The sequence below is a fragment of the Lagopus leucura genome, unplaced genomic scaffold (genome assembly GCF_019238085.1).
Source record: "Lagopus leucura isolate 7727_CA_CO unplaced genomic scaffold, USGS_WTPT01 Super-Scaffold_73, whole genome shotgun sequence".
Classification (NCBI taxonomy): Eukaryota; Metazoa; Chordata; class Aves; order Galliformes; family Phasianidae; genus Lagopus; species Lagopus leucura.
In genome coordinates, this window is record NW_024962252.1 from 136,091 (window position 1) to 154,059 (window position 17,969).

At 42.4% G+C, this 17,969-nt stretch overlaps 1 protein-coding gene across 1 annotated transcript; it reads left to right on the forward strand.

The window, feature by feature from the left end:
• Nucleotides 1-63: 63 nt before the first annotated feature.
• GPN1 (GPN-loop GTPase 1) lies at nucleotides 64-13,817 on the forward strand. The gene is made up of 14 exons (XM_042877962.1): nucleotides 64-174; nucleotides 249-342; nucleotides 2,185-2,224; nucleotides 3,748-3,814; nucleotides 4,549-4,586; nucleotides 5,127-5,205; nucleotides 5,293-5,387; nucleotides 6,076-6,121; nucleotides 8,917-9,063; nucleotides 10,234-10,316; nucleotides 11,471-11,510; nucleotides 12,114-12,204; nucleotides 12,688-12,798; nucleotides 13,321-13,817. The coding sequence occupies exons 1-14, from the start codon at nucleotides 88-90 to the stop codon at nucleotides 13,410-13,412; spliced, it is 1,110 nt and encodes a 369-aa protein (XP_042733896.1). The 5' UTR covers nucleotides 64-87; the 3' UTR covers nucleotides 13,413-13,817.
• The last annotated feature ends 4,152 nt before the right edge of the window (nucleotides 13,818-17,969 follow it).

Consider the following 17,969-nt stretch of genomic DNA (forward strand, 5'->3'; position numbering starts at 1 on the left):
AGCTACTAGCCAATCATCGAAAGCTTCCGGCCGATGGCCGGAAGCTGCGGATCGCGCCCCGGAAACGCAAAAGTGGTGCCGGGAAAGATGGCGGCCGCGGGAGAGTCGGCGGCGGCGCCGGTGTGCGTGTTGGTGCTGGGTATGGCCGGCTCCGGGAAAACCACCTTCGTGCAGGTGAGGGGTGGTGGCGGGCGCTGCCGCATTCCACCGCGCCGGGCGGGGTCTGACGCCATCTTGTGTCCCCGCAGTGCCTCGCGGCCCACCTGCACGGCCAGCGCTGCCCACCTTACGTGATCAACCTGGACCCCGCCGTGCACGAGCTGCCCTTCCCCGCCAACATCGGTGAGAGGGGCGGCAGAGCGATGGGGGAGAAACGGGGAGGGGTGGGGGATCACGTTAGTAGGGTCTGCAGGAACGGAGTGGTTCCCTTCTGCTATGAACGAGGTAGAGCTGTTCTGATGTGCTGCTTTGCTTATGCTCTGCGAAGAGGAGGAGGTATTTCACAGCACGCACTCGGTTAGGCTGTTTGTTCTCCCGTTAAAAAGTGCCAAGGCCTAACGTGAGGAGGACTTTAAGTTGTTGTGGGTGCTGGATTGTTTTCAGTTGGAAGGAACCCCCAAGGACCATCAAGTCCAACAACCCAAAAAATCAAAGCATATGTCTGAGAGCAGTGTCCAGGTGCTCCTTGAGCTCTGGCAGCTCAGGGACGTGCCCACTGCCTTGGGGAGACTGTTCCACACCCCCTGTTGCAGAACCTGATATCCTGCCTCACCTTCCCCTCATGCAGCTTTGTGCCATTCCCTCAGGTCCTGTCATTGTCACCAGAGAGCAGAGCTCAGTGCTGCCCCTCTGCCCTCTGTGAGGACCTGTAGGCCACCATGAGGCTTCTTCTGCTCTGGTCTGAACACTGAGGGAACTCAGCAGCATCTCACGTATCTTCTTCTATAGACCCTTGACCATTTCGTAGCCTTCCTCTGGAAACTGTCTTCCATTTATATCCTTATATTGTGGTACCCAAACCTGCACACGGTGCTTGAGGTGAATCCACACCAGGTAGAGTTGTGTGAGACAGTCCCTTCCCTTGCCTGGATGACAGTGCTGGGCCTGATGCACCCTGGGGTAAGGTTGGCTTTCTGGGCTGCCTGAGCACACTGTTGGCTCATGCTCAACTTGCTGTAGGCCACGTTCCCCAAATTGCTTTCAGCAGGGTTGCTCCTCAGCATCTTATCCCCCAGACTGTATATGTAGCCAGGGGTGCCCCTTCCTGGCTGCAGAATCTGGCACCTGCTCTTGTTAAATTTCATGCAACTGGTGATTGCTCGGCTCTGTGATTTGCCTAGATCTCTGCAAGGTGTCTCTGCTCTTGACAGAGCCAGCAGCTCCTCACAATTTAGTATCATCAGGAAACATGCTGAAAGCACCTCTTAGTCCTAAATCCAAGTAATTTCTGAAGATGTTAATGAGAACTGTCTCAATAATGGAGTTGGAGTGTGATTTAATGCATGTGGCTTTCTTTCTTTTCTTCTCCCCATCATTGACAATGAACATTTTAGCAGATTTGATTGGGTTTCCTATCCTCAGAGCCATGCGGTGGCTGTATGCTAACAAATAACTTCTTAAAGCAATGTAAAAGACATTAATTTTTAGATAAAATACCTTAAAAGCAAAAGGCTTTATGCCCAGCCATTCCCAAAAATCTGCTGTTCCCCAAGACTTGCCAGCACTTAGCTTTGTTGAGGATTCTGTCTCTTAAACTTTCTGAGCTAGCCCATCTCTTAGAAAATAAAGCAGGTGTTTTGGATACCAGAGTGTTCTTACTGATGTCAGCTGAAGAGTTAGAGAGTGCCTCCCAGTCCTGGGTCTCATAATGTGGTCAGTATTAGAAAGATGTGCGCTTTATTGACTGATGTCAATGAAATAAGAACAAAATTCAGCATAAGCAGCTATGGCTCAGCAATCTGGTGAAGCTTCACATGAGTCACGCTGGTTTCATGTATTTGCTGAGAGCACAGCAGGTCTGTTTTGTTTTTTATGTATGAGATTTTTCCTGCTGGTACTAGATTTGTTACTGAGGCAAAAAGAGGCTTGATAGAAAAGGAAAGATTTTTGATGATAAGCAAATTAACAAAGAAGACTGTTTTAAAATAAATGTACTGAAACAATTTATGCTTGCTCCCATTCTAGATATCCGGGACACTGTGAAGTACAAAGAAGTCATGAAGCAGTATCTTTTCTTTTGGTCTTGCAATGATCTTTGAAATCTCAGGTTTTGAGAAAGCTGTCACTTTTACATGGGAGGATGAAGGGGGATTGGGATTGCAATAATGCAGATTGTTGCCAAAGGTTTTCAAGTGTGTATTTCTCGCATCTGAGATTAGAAATGTGTGTGAGCAAGATTTTTATGCTCCTTGGGTCATTCTCATGTGCTGCAGGTGTTTCTGCTTAGTAGCATGTTTTTACAAGTAGTGTGAATCATAGAACAGTTTGTGTTGGAAGGGACCTTTAAGCTCAGGAAGTTCCAGCCCCCTGCTGTAGGCAGGGACACCTCCCTTTAGCCCAGGTTGCTCACAGCCCCATCCAGCCTGGCCTGGAATGTTTTCAGAGAAGGGGCATCCACAGCCTCGCAGGGCAACCTGTTCAGTGTCTCACCACCCTCACAGGGTCTCTGTCCACATCTCTTTTGTGTGTTTTTTGTTCACCCAGTTTGTAATAGAGGAGGCCAGCAGCTTTTCCCCTGTGTATTTACAAATCTAATTTTGTTCTTAAAATCATGCAAATTAGCATTTGGCTGTAGGAGGTGAAGAAAAAACTATTTCTGCATAGTTTGATCATAATAAAAGCTTTTTTGTCTCTCTGGGTCTATAAGATATTGCAGTTGTGTCTTAAGCTGCACGGTAGCTTGGGGATTGTGATTCAGTAATACTATACCAAAGTGACTGCAATCTCAGAGAGGTGTGGAGGTCTTTTATGCCTCAAGTTGTAGGCTGTGCAGATGGATGTAATACACAATGCTTGCATTTGGCATACTAGTGTGACTTCTTAATGGAATGTTTTAAGAAAAAATAGAAATGATGGATGTTAGGATTGTGATTTTGGCTGTTTGATCAGGAGTTACTAGCAAAACATCTTAGCAGAAGTTTGAATTTGGTATGTGGACATGTTACTTGCTTTGCTGTTTGTTAACTGTCACTGCAGTTTAACATCTCATTAACTTCTTTACAGAAAGGGCTGTTAAGCACTGCAATAGGCTGCCCAGGGAGGTGGTTGAGTCACATCCCTGGATGTGTTTAAAATCCATTTGTTTGTGGTGCTCAGGGACGTGATTGAGCAGAGGGCTGTTGGAGTTGGGCAGTATGGTTGGGTTGTGGTTGGACTCGATGATCTTTAAGGTCTTTTCCAACCTGAGATCAAGTACTGAGTTACTGACTGTGTAGTGGCTCTTTTCTGGAAAGATAAAGAACGTGTGCATGCGTTTTTTTTCTGTCTGGAATAGTAATGCTTGGCTAGTGGCAAGGGAAGCCTCGGGGTAAACCCTCTTCACTTTGACAGTCACACTTGTTGGTGTAAGAAAAGGGCCACGCTATTTATCTACTGCAGCACTTAGAAGACTTAATTGTGTGTGTGGAGCTTTGTCTTTTTCTGTAAGGTATCCAGTGTGCGTTGCAAAAGGCCAACAACTATCAGAATGTTAAAAAAAAGCTCTCTGAGGTCTCCATGATCGTCTGCTTTCCTGAATGAAGCATGTAGATACGGGCTGGGCCCGAATGGTGGAATAGTGACCTCTCTCAATCTTTTTGCTACAAGATTTGATCAGGTATGAGGTTGCTCATATGTGATACCATGCTATTAATGCTGTGCCTGGAGGCTCTATGTGTTTTTTTTTTTTTGTATAGAGTTTCAGAAAGTTCTATTTAACCTTCTAATATTTTTCTAGAGTTAGTGCATTCTCCCTATTTTGCAAAGCAGCCAAACTGCAGCAGCTCTTTTAATTAAGTGAAATATATCCTTATTCTTTTCCTACAATTCTTTGTAATGTAAAATTTTGAGGCCTTGTGTACAGAGCTTTAAGTCACATAACTGTTCTGTTTCTGTATTCCCTGTAAAAACTTGCACGATTGCTCTGACTTTGAGGTAGGGAAGTCACTTTTGGAGATTGATTAAGTTTCTCTAAGCTTATTTGATAATTTTATGTTCTCTTAAATGTTAATGCTTAATCAGCACTGGAGTGGCAAGCTTATTGAGTTAAAGCAGTACCAAATCTCTTAGGAAATAGGTAGAGAACAGCTGCATTCATTGTATCATTTGTTTTCAGCACTACAAGAACACAGGTAAAATCAGGGCTGTTTTTGCAGGGTTTCACAGCATCTGAGTGTTTGCTATCCGTTTCCATTTCAGATTTAGAGACTTTTAGCTTTTGTTGTATCACTGTCTATTTTGATAGCTATAGTAGCTGTGCAAGCTAAAGTTGAGGCTTGCATTACAAAATGATTATTCAAGTTTCCTGTTCAGAGCCTAAAATACAAACTGTACTGCTGCTTTTTCCATCAGGTGATGAAGTTTATCGAAAAACGACAAAATGCATCCAAGTGAGTGTATTCCACCAGGTTTTGCTGCTCTGGAATATATGTGGGAAAATATGTGGCATCCATAAAAAGGATCTCTGTGTGTTTCCTAGTTGTTCTTCCGCCTTGGGGTAAATTTTATCTGGAAAAAAAGCATGGAACTAGAACAGGTTACTGGACTTTTAACAAAATATGTGTTACAAAGAAATATCTACTGGTTCTAGATTGGCTTTTCTCATCCTTCATCAGACTTCCACTTTTTTCCTCGCTTTCCTTCTTGAACAGGCAGCACTTGGCTTTGGTTCTGGAGAGTTTGTGATAGCATGTGTGAAATTCATGCCTTTGGCTCTAACAGAATCTTAAGAGAGTGAGTGCTTCTCACAAAAGTCACACTGGAATTTTTCAGCTATACTCATAAATCTCATCACTGTTTGGGGGATGCTTTTCTGATCTGTAACACAGTAATAATGTGATTTGCTGTTCCCTGCATGTGGTAACCTGGTCACAACAGAACTGTGTGCCTAATTTTCCCTTTTGTTGTTGTTGGTGGTGACTTCTTAACAGGTATGTTATCATTGACACACCAGGACAGATTGAGGTGTTCACGTGGTCAGCATCAGGAACCATCATAACTGAGGCACTGGTGGGTGTATTCTTTGTCCTTGACATTGAGGCTGTGTGAAAAATGGCCTGCCTTCTAATCAAGATGCCTTTTGCCATGTTTTCCCAGGCTTCCTCTTTTCCTTCAGTTGTTGTTTATGTGATGGACACCTCTCGCAGTACCAACCCTATCACCTTTATGTCCAACATGCTCTATGCCTGCAGGTAAGAGAAGCTGAATATGCAAACTGTCTCTTTTGAGTGCTTTGTCCCTTTCATATTATCTGATGGGGTGGGAGAGTATTTGTTCAGACTTCATCCAGGGAGCTTTTCAGTTGAGAATATGTCCAACTCATCTTTTTGGGAGTGTGGCTGATAGGAAGGAGCAGGGCTTACAGTAAAGTTAGAATGTTGTTGTGGCCATATTCAATCCGCCTTCTGACTTGAATAAGGGATTTCTGTTGTTCAAATAAATAATGGAGCAGACAAATTATTAAGTATGTGAATCCCAATGTTGACTTCTTTTAATGCATTTCTTCCAGATGTTGACTGTAGTTCAGTTTTCTTCTTCTTGTCTCTGAGAAAAGATGGCTCTAACTTAAATGTCTGACAAGTAGGGGCTTAGCATTTTGGATTTCTAGAATCATAGAAAGGCGTGGGTTAAAAAGGCCCACAGTGATCACCTAGATCCAACCCCCTGCCACATGCAGGGTCGCCAACCAGCAGACCAGGCTGCCCAAAGCCACATCCAGCCTGGCCCTGAATGCCTGCAGGGATTCAGAAGAGATCTGGAAGTCATCTTGGAATGTTTTGCATAAGTCTTGCCTGCTTTGTGCTTAATATTTTTATCTGTTTTGATGAGTGTTAAATTAATTTTTAACAGTTGTTTGTTTTTGTTCTGTTAAAATTTCAGTATCCTGTACAAGACAAAGCTGCCTTTTATTGTTGTCATGAACAAGGTAAATGAAAGCTATGGTTTCTAAGTTCCAGTAGAGTATTTTTCTCTTTAGCTTGTTTTGTTGTAACGTCTTCATCTTATTACAGAATCGTAGAATCATAGAATGGCCTGGGTTGAAAAGGACCACAATGATCATTGAGTTTCAACTCCCCTGCTGTGTGCAGGGTTGCCAACCAGCAGACCAGGCTTTTTCTGAAAAAGAAAGGCTGGGAAGGAGGTGCAGGCTGAAAACTGAATCTAGAAAAGACCTTTAACCAGGCAAAGTATGTAGTGAGAACAAACGGACAGGCAGTTACACCCAAACATTTAAATGACATTAGATGTCATGCTACCAATTTGAAAAATGTTTTGCAGGATCTGTTAGAGGTTTGGTTTCTTGAGACTTTCTTGTTCTGAACTCTTTTTTTGAGTGAATTTTGTAAAATACGTTTTACAAATTCAGTGTTAACTAGAAGTGTATGTCACAGCGGTAGATTTTCCCTTGGGAAGTTGTCTGAGTGACTAGGTTCTCATCTTAGTCTTTAAGAGTAGAATATTTGGACCTTGGCCCAGAAATTCCCACCACTTCAATGTTCTTTTGGTAGATTTTCATCAGCACTTGTTTTAAAGTGTGCCATCCGTGGCCTCCTGGCAGCTTAATGCTGTGCTATAAGGAAGCATAACTTTCTAACTTAAGGGTAAGTTCATTACTGAATCTGCCTTTACAGTTCCCTGCCTTCTTAAAATAATTGTCTTAAGCATTGCTTCTGAACACTGGACTGAAGACTTATGGTAGGAATTGTGTCATACCTGCCTGTACAAAATGGGTATGGTTCTAATTGGTGACTTTTAAAATGTACCAGTATCTGCCAGAAAGCAGATACTGTGCTGAGGATACACCTCTGTTGTTGTGTTAGGTATTGGTTTGTAGCCTAAAGGAGTGCTTTTAAGCTTAACAGCTTGCCAGCTCTTTAAACATAATAATTCCATATATTAGAAGACTCTGTTGTAAGTACTGTTCCTTCTCCTCGCAGGCATTCTTTGTATTCAAGGAGTTGTTGTTCCAACACAGCAATTTTTGTGTGTGCATACGTATCTCACATCCTTCTTTTTACAGTGTCAGTGCTGTGAGTGTGAAATTTTACCTCGCCTCTGCTGAGCAGGATTGATATCTGATGTGCTCCAACTACATGCATCTCCACAGTGACCCTTACAGTGCATTTCTTTAATATCTTCTTCCTTACTTAGCAAGTTTTTGTATGCTATTCTACAGACAATAGCTCTAGAATAAACTGTGGCAAAGGGCATGAGGCAGAAAAATGGTTTTCTCTCTTAAGAAAATGCTTTTTTGGCAAGACTAAAAGAAATGGAACTTCCACAGTATGTGTATGGAAGGTTTGAGGTTCACAACTTCATTTAGATCTGGATTCTAGCCTTCAGGAACAGGACGGGTCAGCAGCATTTGAAGAATTATTGACAAGCACTTCAAAATTGATTCCTTGTAAGAATGGAGAAATCCCAAGAACTGTGCAGTGATAAAGAGAAGGCCTTGAGGGTACTTCTTCACAGGACTGGGCAGCGTGTGCTTGCAGCCCAGAGACTAACCATGCCTTGGGCTCCATCAAAAGAAGCATAGCTAGCAGGTCAAAGGAGGTGATTGATTGTCTTCACTCTGCCTTTGTGAGACCTCACCTGGGCTTCTGTATTCTAAGAAAAGGCTTTGGGGACTGTAGTGCCAGGACAAGGGTTAATGGTTTTAAACTAAGAGTAGGTTTAGATTAGATACAAGTAAGAAATTATTTCCTATGAGGGAGGTGAGGCACTAGAACAGGTTGCCCAAAGGAGTTGATGCTCTCTACCTGGCAGTGTTCAAGACAAGGTTGGATGGGGCTTTGGGCACCTCAGTGTAATTGCAAGTTTCATCCCCCCCACTCCACAGCAGGGAGGTTGGGACTAGATGATCTTTAAGGTTCCTTCCAACCCAGATCATTCTGTGACATAGATTTAAGAAATATTAGAATTGCAGAGGACAAAAAATACCAACTTTCAGAGGTGATTCAGTTTTGCTTTTAGAACTCAATCAAAGCATTTCTAAATTGTCAGTGTTTTGGATCCTTGGTGGGTTCAGTTCTCTCACAAGTATTTTCAATAATACAAGGAAATACTTCCTTTTTCAGTTTTCCTCCTTCCTACTGGTGCTGGGAAATGAAATATATCAGTTGTAGGCACTTGTGTTGTAACAGTTGAGTATTTCCATGTACTTTGATATGTTTATAAAACTCTTTAATAGACTGTTCAATTAGCAATGCAAGTAAACTTATGAAACCATCTTATCTGTTTTGTGTCCATGATCTTGCTCTGAGTTTAGTTTGTAAGTTCTTTAGGTCAGAGCACAGCTGAAAGGTGCTATAGCATGTTGCCTAACATAGAAGTGTCCCACAGCCCCCAAACAATTAAAAAAGGACTCAATCTGTTCTTGTCACACCTCGTTCATAAAATGTAACATTTACAAATTAAGCTGTTTTATAAAGCAAGGTTTGGATGCCTTTCAGTAAGCCATACCATTTTTTATAGCAAGACTTCCAGCTGTTTTCTTAAACACTCCTTAACACTGAGATAGGTGTTGTCTTCTTGTATTCAAGTAGTTGATTAAATTAAAAAAAGCAGAACTTGGAAAACTGCAGACCAGGGCTGAATGTTTTGAAAACATCAGCATTATGTAAGTAAGTTTAACGTGCATTTCTTTAAATTAGCCTTAGGATGTGGACAAAGAATTAATTATTTATTACTCTTGAAAACTCTGTCTTCTCCTTCCAGACAGACATAATTGATCACAGTTTTGCAGTAGAATGGATGCAGGACTTTGAGACTTTTCAGGATGCTCTGAATCAAGAGACTTCCTACGTCAGTAACCTGACTCGTTCTATGAGTTTAGTGCTGGATGAGTTTTACAGTTCATTGAAGGTAAGTTTTCTCTCTCTCTTTTTTTTTTTTCTTAATTTTATCTTTAATTGTAAATGCCTTTCACAAAAACCTGCAGAAGAGAAAGCTCAAGGAGTCTAGTTGGTGGCTGGTGTCTAGCAGTGTTCCCCCTGGGTCAAGTAATCTTTAATTTATCCATCAGTGACTTGGATGAAGTGATAGGGTGCCTCCTCAGCAAGTCTGCAGTTGCTGTCAAACTGTGTGGAATGCTCTGCTGCCTTTCAGAAGGTTCTCAACATGCTGGAGCAATTTGTTCTCAGGGTCCAGCTGGAGGCCTGCAGGTAGCAGTGTTCCCTTGATCAGCGTCTTCATTGCTGACCTGGATGCAGGGATAGAGTTCACCCTCAGCAAGTTGGCTGATGATACAAAGCCAGAAGAAGAGGCTGACACACGAGAAGGCTGTGCTGCCATTCAGTGAGATGTGGGCAGGCTGAGAGTTGGGCAGAGAGGAACCTGATGAGGTTCAACGATGGCAAGTGTAGAGTCCTACATGTGGGGTGGAATAGCCAGGTGCAGCAGTACAGGTTAGGAGCTGAGCTGCTGCAGAGGAGGGTCCTGGTGGATAACATGTTGCCCATGAGCCAGCAGAGTGTCACTGTGGCCAAGATGACCAGTTTCTCACTGCTATCATCTGTTAGTAGTTGGTAATAAATTACATTAATATCCCCATGCTGAGTCTGTTCTGCCTGTGGCTATAATCTCCTTGTCATTCTCAGCCTTCGAGCCTTTTTTAATGGTTATTCTTTTCCTCAGTTCCTTTGAGATGGGAGAGAGTGGTGTGACAGAGCTTCATCGGTGTGAAACTATCACAATTGCCCCATCTTGTTCATCATATTTAGGCACTGTATTATCTTAACTGTATTTTTTGTGGGATATTGAGTTCTGAAGTACAAGAGTGTGCTGCAGAACCAAGTTTTCCTTTTTAAACTAGTATTATTTTTCTTCTGTGATCAATTTTATAGAAGAGAAAGGAACGCTCAATTCCCTGGGTTATTTAAAAGTAGAGACTGGGGGAGGAAATGGGTATCACTGGATTCCCACAGGTATTTTTTCAAAGACATTGCTTAGCCTTTCTAGCTCGCATTCTCTGTCCGTTACCTAAAAATTCATGTCAGTTACCTTTTAGTTCTAATGTATGGTTTTCTTTTACAGGTGGTTGGTGTCTCTGCTGTGTTAGGCACAGGACTGGATGATTTTTTTGTTCAGCTCTCTAAAGCTGTAGAAGAATATGAGAGGTGAGTTGGTAACATTTGATTCCTGACCCTCCGAATACTTGCTGAAATTACTGATTCACTAAACTACTCCTTTCATTTGAAGAAGTGTTCATTTTTCAAGCCAAGGTAGTAAGGTTTCTAATAAACTGAAATCTAAGAGTATAAGAAGAAGCAATCAAAAGAAACCATGTAGTGCTGAATTTTTTTGTGCTAGTCAGTGGGGAAAAAAGTAAAAGCCAATTGTGCTAGCAAATTCTGAAGTCAGTTTTTTGACCTGGTTCTGTACAATGATCAAGCTTTGTGCTGTCCTCATAAAGGGGTAGACAGTAGGGGAGTGAGCTGAAATTCAAGGACTCTTTGAGAACTTGATGGATTTACTGGATTCTTCCTCATGAAATACTGCTGGACTGCTCTGTAACATTAGAAAGCAAATCTAGGAATTTGGGTTACATGGAAATAGTTAAGACAGATCTAATACTATTTTTAGAGGAGAATACATCATGCTGGATCAGACAGTCTGAGAAAGGCTGCTACAGCTTTGTGCTCCCCACATCAAACTAATAGGGAGTCTGGATGTCATGTGTGGCTGGCTGTGTACATACAAATTAGATGGATACACAGAGAGCTTTTTGTGAACTTCATAGAATGGCTTAGGTTGGAAGGGATCTTAAAGACCATCCATTTCCAACCCCGTCACCTTGGACAGGGTTGGCACCCACTAGATCAAGTTGCCACGTGGTAGATCAGGCTGCCCAGGGCCCCATCCAGTCTGGTCTTCAATGCCTTCAAGGATGGGGCTTCTACAGCTTCTTTGAGCAACCTATGCCAGAGTCTCACTGCTCTCTGAATGAAGAATTTCTTTCTAACATCTGATTTTTCCTCTTTTAGTTTAGTCAGAGTGAGTGATTTGCTGGTTATGGCAGTGTAATGACTAGTTCTATAGAGCTGGGTTGGTTTTTTTTCTTCTTTTTTTCCAATTTTTATTTTTTAATGTAACCAGACTTCATGAGAACGGTTTGGCATTTTAATGGGAGTATATTCACTTCTTTTACATCCTTTAGTTTCAGGTTAGAAGTAGCCTTAGTTTGGGATAGAAACAAAGCCTTCAAAGTGATCCTTTCTGTACATAAATGATGTTTTAGCTGAGAATGAACTGTGCATATTTACCTTTGCAGGGAATATCGTCCTGAATATGAGCGCCTGAGGAAAACATTGGTGAGTACTTTTAACTGCTGTAGCCTGGAGTGCTGTATCTTGCAGTCACTTTTATGTGTAGAACTGACTCTGTGTTGCAAGGCTGTAACATTTCATTTAATATTAAGTGTGAAAAGGTCTGAAGCTCACAGGCTGACTTTTTCCCCTAGATTTGGTGAGGCACATCTTTACAGAAATAGGGGTGTTTTGTAGAAGAGATGTCGCTCGCTGTATTAGTGCTAAATAATTCAAGTGCATATTTCTGCACCCGTCAAATGCACAGTTTTGACTGAGATAATTCATAATGAAGACCGAATTGGAATGCCAAAATGAGTAGCTCTGCTCACATAGAGTTCTGGCTGTGCAAGGAGAGTTCTTGCAGGCAAAGCTTCATTAAGTTAGATTTCCTTATGCTGCTGAAAATGTTCCTGAAGTTCATCATGCTGGAGGTTGCTTTCCATGCTTAACCAGAAGTTTTGTGTAACTTCAGCTGCAGTGTAAGACCTGCTTTGTTGACTTCTGTTTTTCGGGTTGTTTTTGTTTTTGTTTCACCCCTGGGACAGAGTATTGTGGGAGATGTATTTTAAATGTTTTGAGAAGCCACTTGTAACTTTGTACCCACAGGAGAAGGCTCAAAATAAACAAAAGAGAGATCAGCTGGAGCGCCTTCGGAAGGACATGGGCCCTGTGTGCATGCAGGGCAACACACTTGCAGGTATTTTCTCAGGAATGAAGATGAAGTTTACTGCAGAAGCTCTCTGAAGAGTCTGCCTTGACAAATCACATAGAGCTTTCCTCTGCAAAAACATGAAAGTGTTCATCTTAGTGGAGTGGGACTTCAGTTCCTGTGGGGTGGGTCAGACTTACCTCTACTGTGTGTCAGTCACAAACACGCAAAGAAGAAACCCTGGGGTGTAGATAAAGCAGTGGATGTACTCAGAGGAATGAAATATTTGAGAAAAGATGAAACAGTCAAATTAGAATATGAGAAAATTGTCCTGTTTGTTGAGCTGTTGCCTTGTATAAGGTTCAGTTTGGTGCTGATGCAGTCTGTCCTGAATCTTTAGATAGAAAGCTCGTGCTTACAGATTCCCTTTAGAGTAGGTATTTATAGTATGCACATAGAAATGGTCAGAGCATGAGCTAACTTACTTGTTAGTGTGATGTTTTGCCTATAACCATTTCTGTTCCTTCCAAGGGTCTGATGATGCTTCTGCAATGGGTCCCTCTGAGCTGATCCTAACACGAGGAAATCTTGATGAGGATGAAGAAGAGAGGGAGAGTGACACTGATGACATCGACCATGAAGGTAAGGGAATGAGAGATGGGATCTGATCTAAAAGCAGCTCATCTAGGCATGAAATATCCTCTGTATTTCATTAACTGTATTGACCGTAACGAGAGCTTAAGGGAAAAGCAAACATCCAATCACCTAAATAAAGGTGTCTGAATCTGTAGCAGAAGCCCACTACAGTGCTCAGTTCAGTGATATCACACTCCTTCACCACACTTGTGGAAGTTCAACTGCAAATTTTATACTTGAGTAAGCATTTTAAATAAAATAATGCATAAAATAAGATGCATGCACTAGGCAACTTGTTATGCCTTTTAAGTTCTTATACTGTGTCGTGTTCTGTTACAGAGTTTGCAGACTTTATCTTCATTCTTTCCTTGTTCAGTTAATATTCAGGATCACTTCTTTCTTTTCCCTTGTAATGAAATGGACCTGCGGTGTTGCTCAGACTAGCATGATTCTGGTTTTCTTCAGGAACACAAATAGAACAAATGCTGAAATGGTGTTAAACTGATTATTTTTTTCTTTTCCTCTCAGTTACTGAGGAGAGTCACGAAGAACCAGCTTTCAAAAACTTTATGCAAGAAACACGGATGAGATACCAGAGAAGAAGCAATGAGAATGAATGAGACACCCAGAAATAAATGGCTTGAAATTCCTTGAAATGGAATCAAAGGTGAAGGAACAGCATAAAGAAAGCTGCATGGAAACATGCATGAAGTCTGAAGTCCCTGAACAGCTTCCTCTGATATATTGTACCTTTCTGCAGTAACTGTTGGTCATATGAGGGTTTTCTATCTAACTGACTGCACATTTGGCCATCTGCTACAAAGTCACAGAACCTGGGGAGTTGGAAGGAACCCCTGGAGATCCCCCAGTCCAAGCCCTGCTGAAGCAGGTTCCCTAGAGCAGGTTGCACAGGAAAGTGTCCAGGTGGGTTTGAACATCTCCAGAGGACACTCCACCACCTCTCTGGGCAGCCTGTTCTGGAGCTCTGCCACCCTTGCAGTAAAGAAGGTATTTTTTTTTCCTGATGTTTGTATGGAACTTCTGTTTTCTCATTTGTGCTCATCGCCCTTTTTCCTGTTGCTGGGCACCACCGATCAGAGCCCCATCCTCCTGACTGCTGCCATTCAGATACCGATCAGCACTGATCAGATCCAGGGGTGGATTTGAACCGCTCTGCCCCGCCAGTCCTCCAGGACTTGATGTCATCGGTCCTTGCATGCGTGGGGAACTAGCGTCCCCTTGCTGAAGCCTCTGAGCCACCGGGTCCGCCAATCTCTATACTCTTCCATATAGCAACACGCATGCGCGTTGGGACGCGGAAGTGGGTTAACTGCTGCAGCCACTCTGCCGCCAGTCTCGATGGTGAAAGGTCCTCCAGGCACTACTAGGCATGCGCGCGGAAACGCGGAAGCGGCGCCTTTGCTGCAACGCGCGGGTCGCTCCCGTGTGGGCTTCAGGTTCTCCACTTGCGGATAAAAACAGAGTTTTACTTAAATGAGATAAAGAATTATTTTGTGATCCCTATACCGAAATTTCCTCCTTAATCCTCTAAATATATGAAACAATTATAACAAAATTATTCCAGCCAAAACAATTGCATACTTTAAAAATATATATTTTAAGCTTAAAATGTCTGAGTATTTTGTTCTTTCTATTTCAACCCTTCTTGACCTATCTGTGGGTCACTTTAAAAGAGATGCCAGTGGGGGATGTGCAGGTGCACTGAATGTATCCCCTGTAGTTGAACACAGTGCGGTGTGCTGATGTAGAGCAACCTGGAATGATGTGGATGAAACTTCTCACTTATGTGTTGCAGCACTGATGTTTTGTGATGCTGAAACAGACACGAGTTTTCCTACAAGCTTGTTATTCCCCTGGCATTGTTCTTATAGCACCATTCCTTTTCAGTGGCCCTGTAGGAAGCCCAGAACGCTTCTCTCTCTCGTCTGATTTTAATTTCTTTGATAAAGATGATCCAAAGAGTGCTTTTTAGGCAGAGCTGAGCTGGTTGCTTGTAGGATCCAGGGCTTCAGTGTGGTAGAAACATGGACCATGGTACACTTTCTAGCAGGGAGAAATTGCTGTTTTCAGCTGTCACTGCACTTCATACACTCACCTGGTGCCATATTAGTCAAAGTAGTTGTATTTAATCCAGATGATCCTGGTGCAAAAGGGAAAAACAAATTCAAGTGCAGCAAAGCAGTATCGCATCGCTTTGGAAGGACTCCAGCACAAGTGCCAATAGATTTATTTTATTAGGCACTAAAAGCTCATTTCCTGACACTGCTGACTCAGAACAGAAAGGATTTTGCCTTGAACAATTCAGAACTGGCGGTTAAAGTAATGGATAGGTGAGAATTACAGCACAGAAATATTAGAATCGTGGGTTATTCAACAGCAGTCGCTGATTTAGTAACTCTGGAGTCTCACCATTACAGCTTTATTGAGGAAAATGAATTTTAAGAAGCCCTCTATGGAAATCGATGAAGCAGAGCAGCAACTTGCTATAGGTTTCCCTTACCAAAGCAAGAAGCAGCTTGAAAGCAAAACAAATCTTGCACAAAAATTCAAATGAAGCAGCAGTGAGTGATAATATGTTTTTTTGTGTGTGTGTTCCCTGGACTTCAGCTCTGAACTCTGTTAAACTTTCACGTCCATCTAAGTTACACAGTGACTTGCTTTGACTTCACCACTCTTCAAAAACAAGTTTCAAGTGCAGAAAAACCCAGAAGCTAAAAGCCAACTCCGTTTTGGCTGAAGACAGGAGAACAGACCCAAGCCTCTGAATGCAACGACTTCTTTACCTCCAGCAGCTGGAATTCATGACACAGTTGTTATTTGCAGCATTAGTGAGAACAGTTCCTGCTTGCTTTTGTTGTCTGTGTGGGGAAAGTTCTGCAGAATATGAGACAGACAGAGGGTGGCAGCAGCACCTCAACACTCAGCGTTGTAACACCCAGAGCCACAGGCATTGGCAACAGAGCTTCAGCGCAGGCTTACATAAAAGGGTTTAAAACCAGAGCGATATTTGACTTGTCGATTACTTCCTGATTGTATTAATTATGTTATTAATCATGCATTTAATTTACTCTTGCACTGTTTTGTCTCTCTTTGCAGCAGTGTTTTATTTACTCTCATTCTGCCTGCATCTTTGCAGATTTCTCTGAATCTGGAAAACTTTCCTTTTTACAGCAACTCAAAAAACACCGTGAAAGATCAGAGAACTATTATTTTAAAAGCTGATTCTCATATCATTCATCTTTGAAAAACATCTGAGAATTCTACAGGGTGTCACAAAATTCTGGTAAGAGGCACTTTGTGACTTCTTAAGAGTAATCTGCTCCCTGGATTCCAGTCTCACTCATTGCTGTACCCGAACATTGGAGCCCATGAAACCACTGTTCCCTTGCAGCTGCTGACACAGACTAGTAATCACCAATTGTGATTTAGGTTACCCATTGCCTTTGTGCTCCTGTGCACCTCTAGGCTTCTGGAGATGGGCCTTGGATGGGCTGCAGGTCCTGTGAGGGGGCCTGGGAGCAGCTGGACGATGCATTAATTGGCCGCCCCCTGTGCCCTCACACCACTGGCTCTCTTTTATCTTAACAATATAAACCTAATAATATCTTTCTAGCACCTAGAACTGAAACTTTTTTTTTTGGGGGGGGGGGGGGGAATCAGTTAACACCAAACATAACTAAGGATGGCAACCTGTTGGATTGGACTGGCTTCTTGGCTTGCTGTATAACACATGAGAGTAGAGAAACAAAGGCATTTGAAAAGAACTTGCAACTCTGGCTTCCAAAGTATTATTTACTAATTAGAGATTAAGGATTGCAAATTGCAAGAAATAACCTTGCTTAATGCTATTAATTAGTTACTGCCAGTACTTAAAAGCTGAAATCTGTGTGTGCTTCTTTGTTTCTCAATGCCTGTGCTGTAGGTAGGTTTTGCAAGTTAAATTCTCTGTCTGTTCAGCTGTTGGTAAGACTTTACTTGCCAAAATTCAGTCTGCATGAGTCAATGTTGCCTTCGCAACACATTCTGGCCTGCCTGGAAATCCACTTTTTCTATGGTTATATTGCTTTTCTATAAATCTCAAAATAATTTCAGTATGATTGGCCAAAGGAATCTTTCCTGCTCTGAAGAAGTGCAGACCAGCTCTGCACCCCTACAAAATAATAACATTCAAATAAAGATTTGATTACTGACGGAGATATTAGGGATGTATAGGGATGGAACGCATTCCCTGTGAGCACAGGTTGAGAGCTGAGGCTGTGCTGCCTGGAGAAGAGAAGGCTCTGGGGAGACATGAGAGTGGCCTTTCAGTACCTAAAGGGGGCTGTAAGAGGGAAGGGGACAGACTCTTCAGCAGGGTCTGTTGTGATGGGACAAGGGGAAGTGATCTCAAACTAAGAGTGGAGATTTAGGTTGGATATAAAGAAAAAGTTTTGACAGTAAGGGGAATGAAGCACTGGCACAAGTTGCTCAGAGAAGTGGTGGTGCCCTCTGCCTGTCCGTGGCAGTACTCAAGTCAGGATGGTCAGGGCTCTGAGCAATGTGGTCACTGCAGGGAGTGGGACTAGATGGCCTTTGAAGGCACCTTCCAACTCAGATTATTCTGTTATTCTATATTCCCTTATTATGCTAAAGACAGCAAAGACTCCGTGTTACTTTATCTCTCTTCATAAGATCTTGGTAGCTTTTAAGTTGTAAGTTGTTTTTGTCTCAGGTATGACCAAGGGCTTACAGAACAGTAAATGCTAACAGTAACATTACTACTGCTTACAGTATATCCTGCTTCTTTTCTGCTTCTCCCACACATTTTGCCTTAATTGATCTCTTTTGAGTTGATAATATGCTGAAACTCTGCCCCAATGTCTTCAGAGCTTTCTATACAATCGTATGATTGGTTTCTTCTCCTTTCAGCTGATGTTCTTTATTACTCATCAGTAATTTTCTTCACTTTAATGGCTCTCTAGGACCAACAAACTTATTCCTGCAGCTTTAAGTTGCTTTTCCACTGCCTACTCCTTGCCCAAAGGGTACCAACTACTGCAAGAAAGGTCTTTTATTTTACCTAATACTTGATATCTCCTCCCAAACCACAATGAAGCTTGCAAAAAGTACACTCTTCCCCAAACCCTGAGATGCCTCTGTGAGAGTCTTCTCAAGCT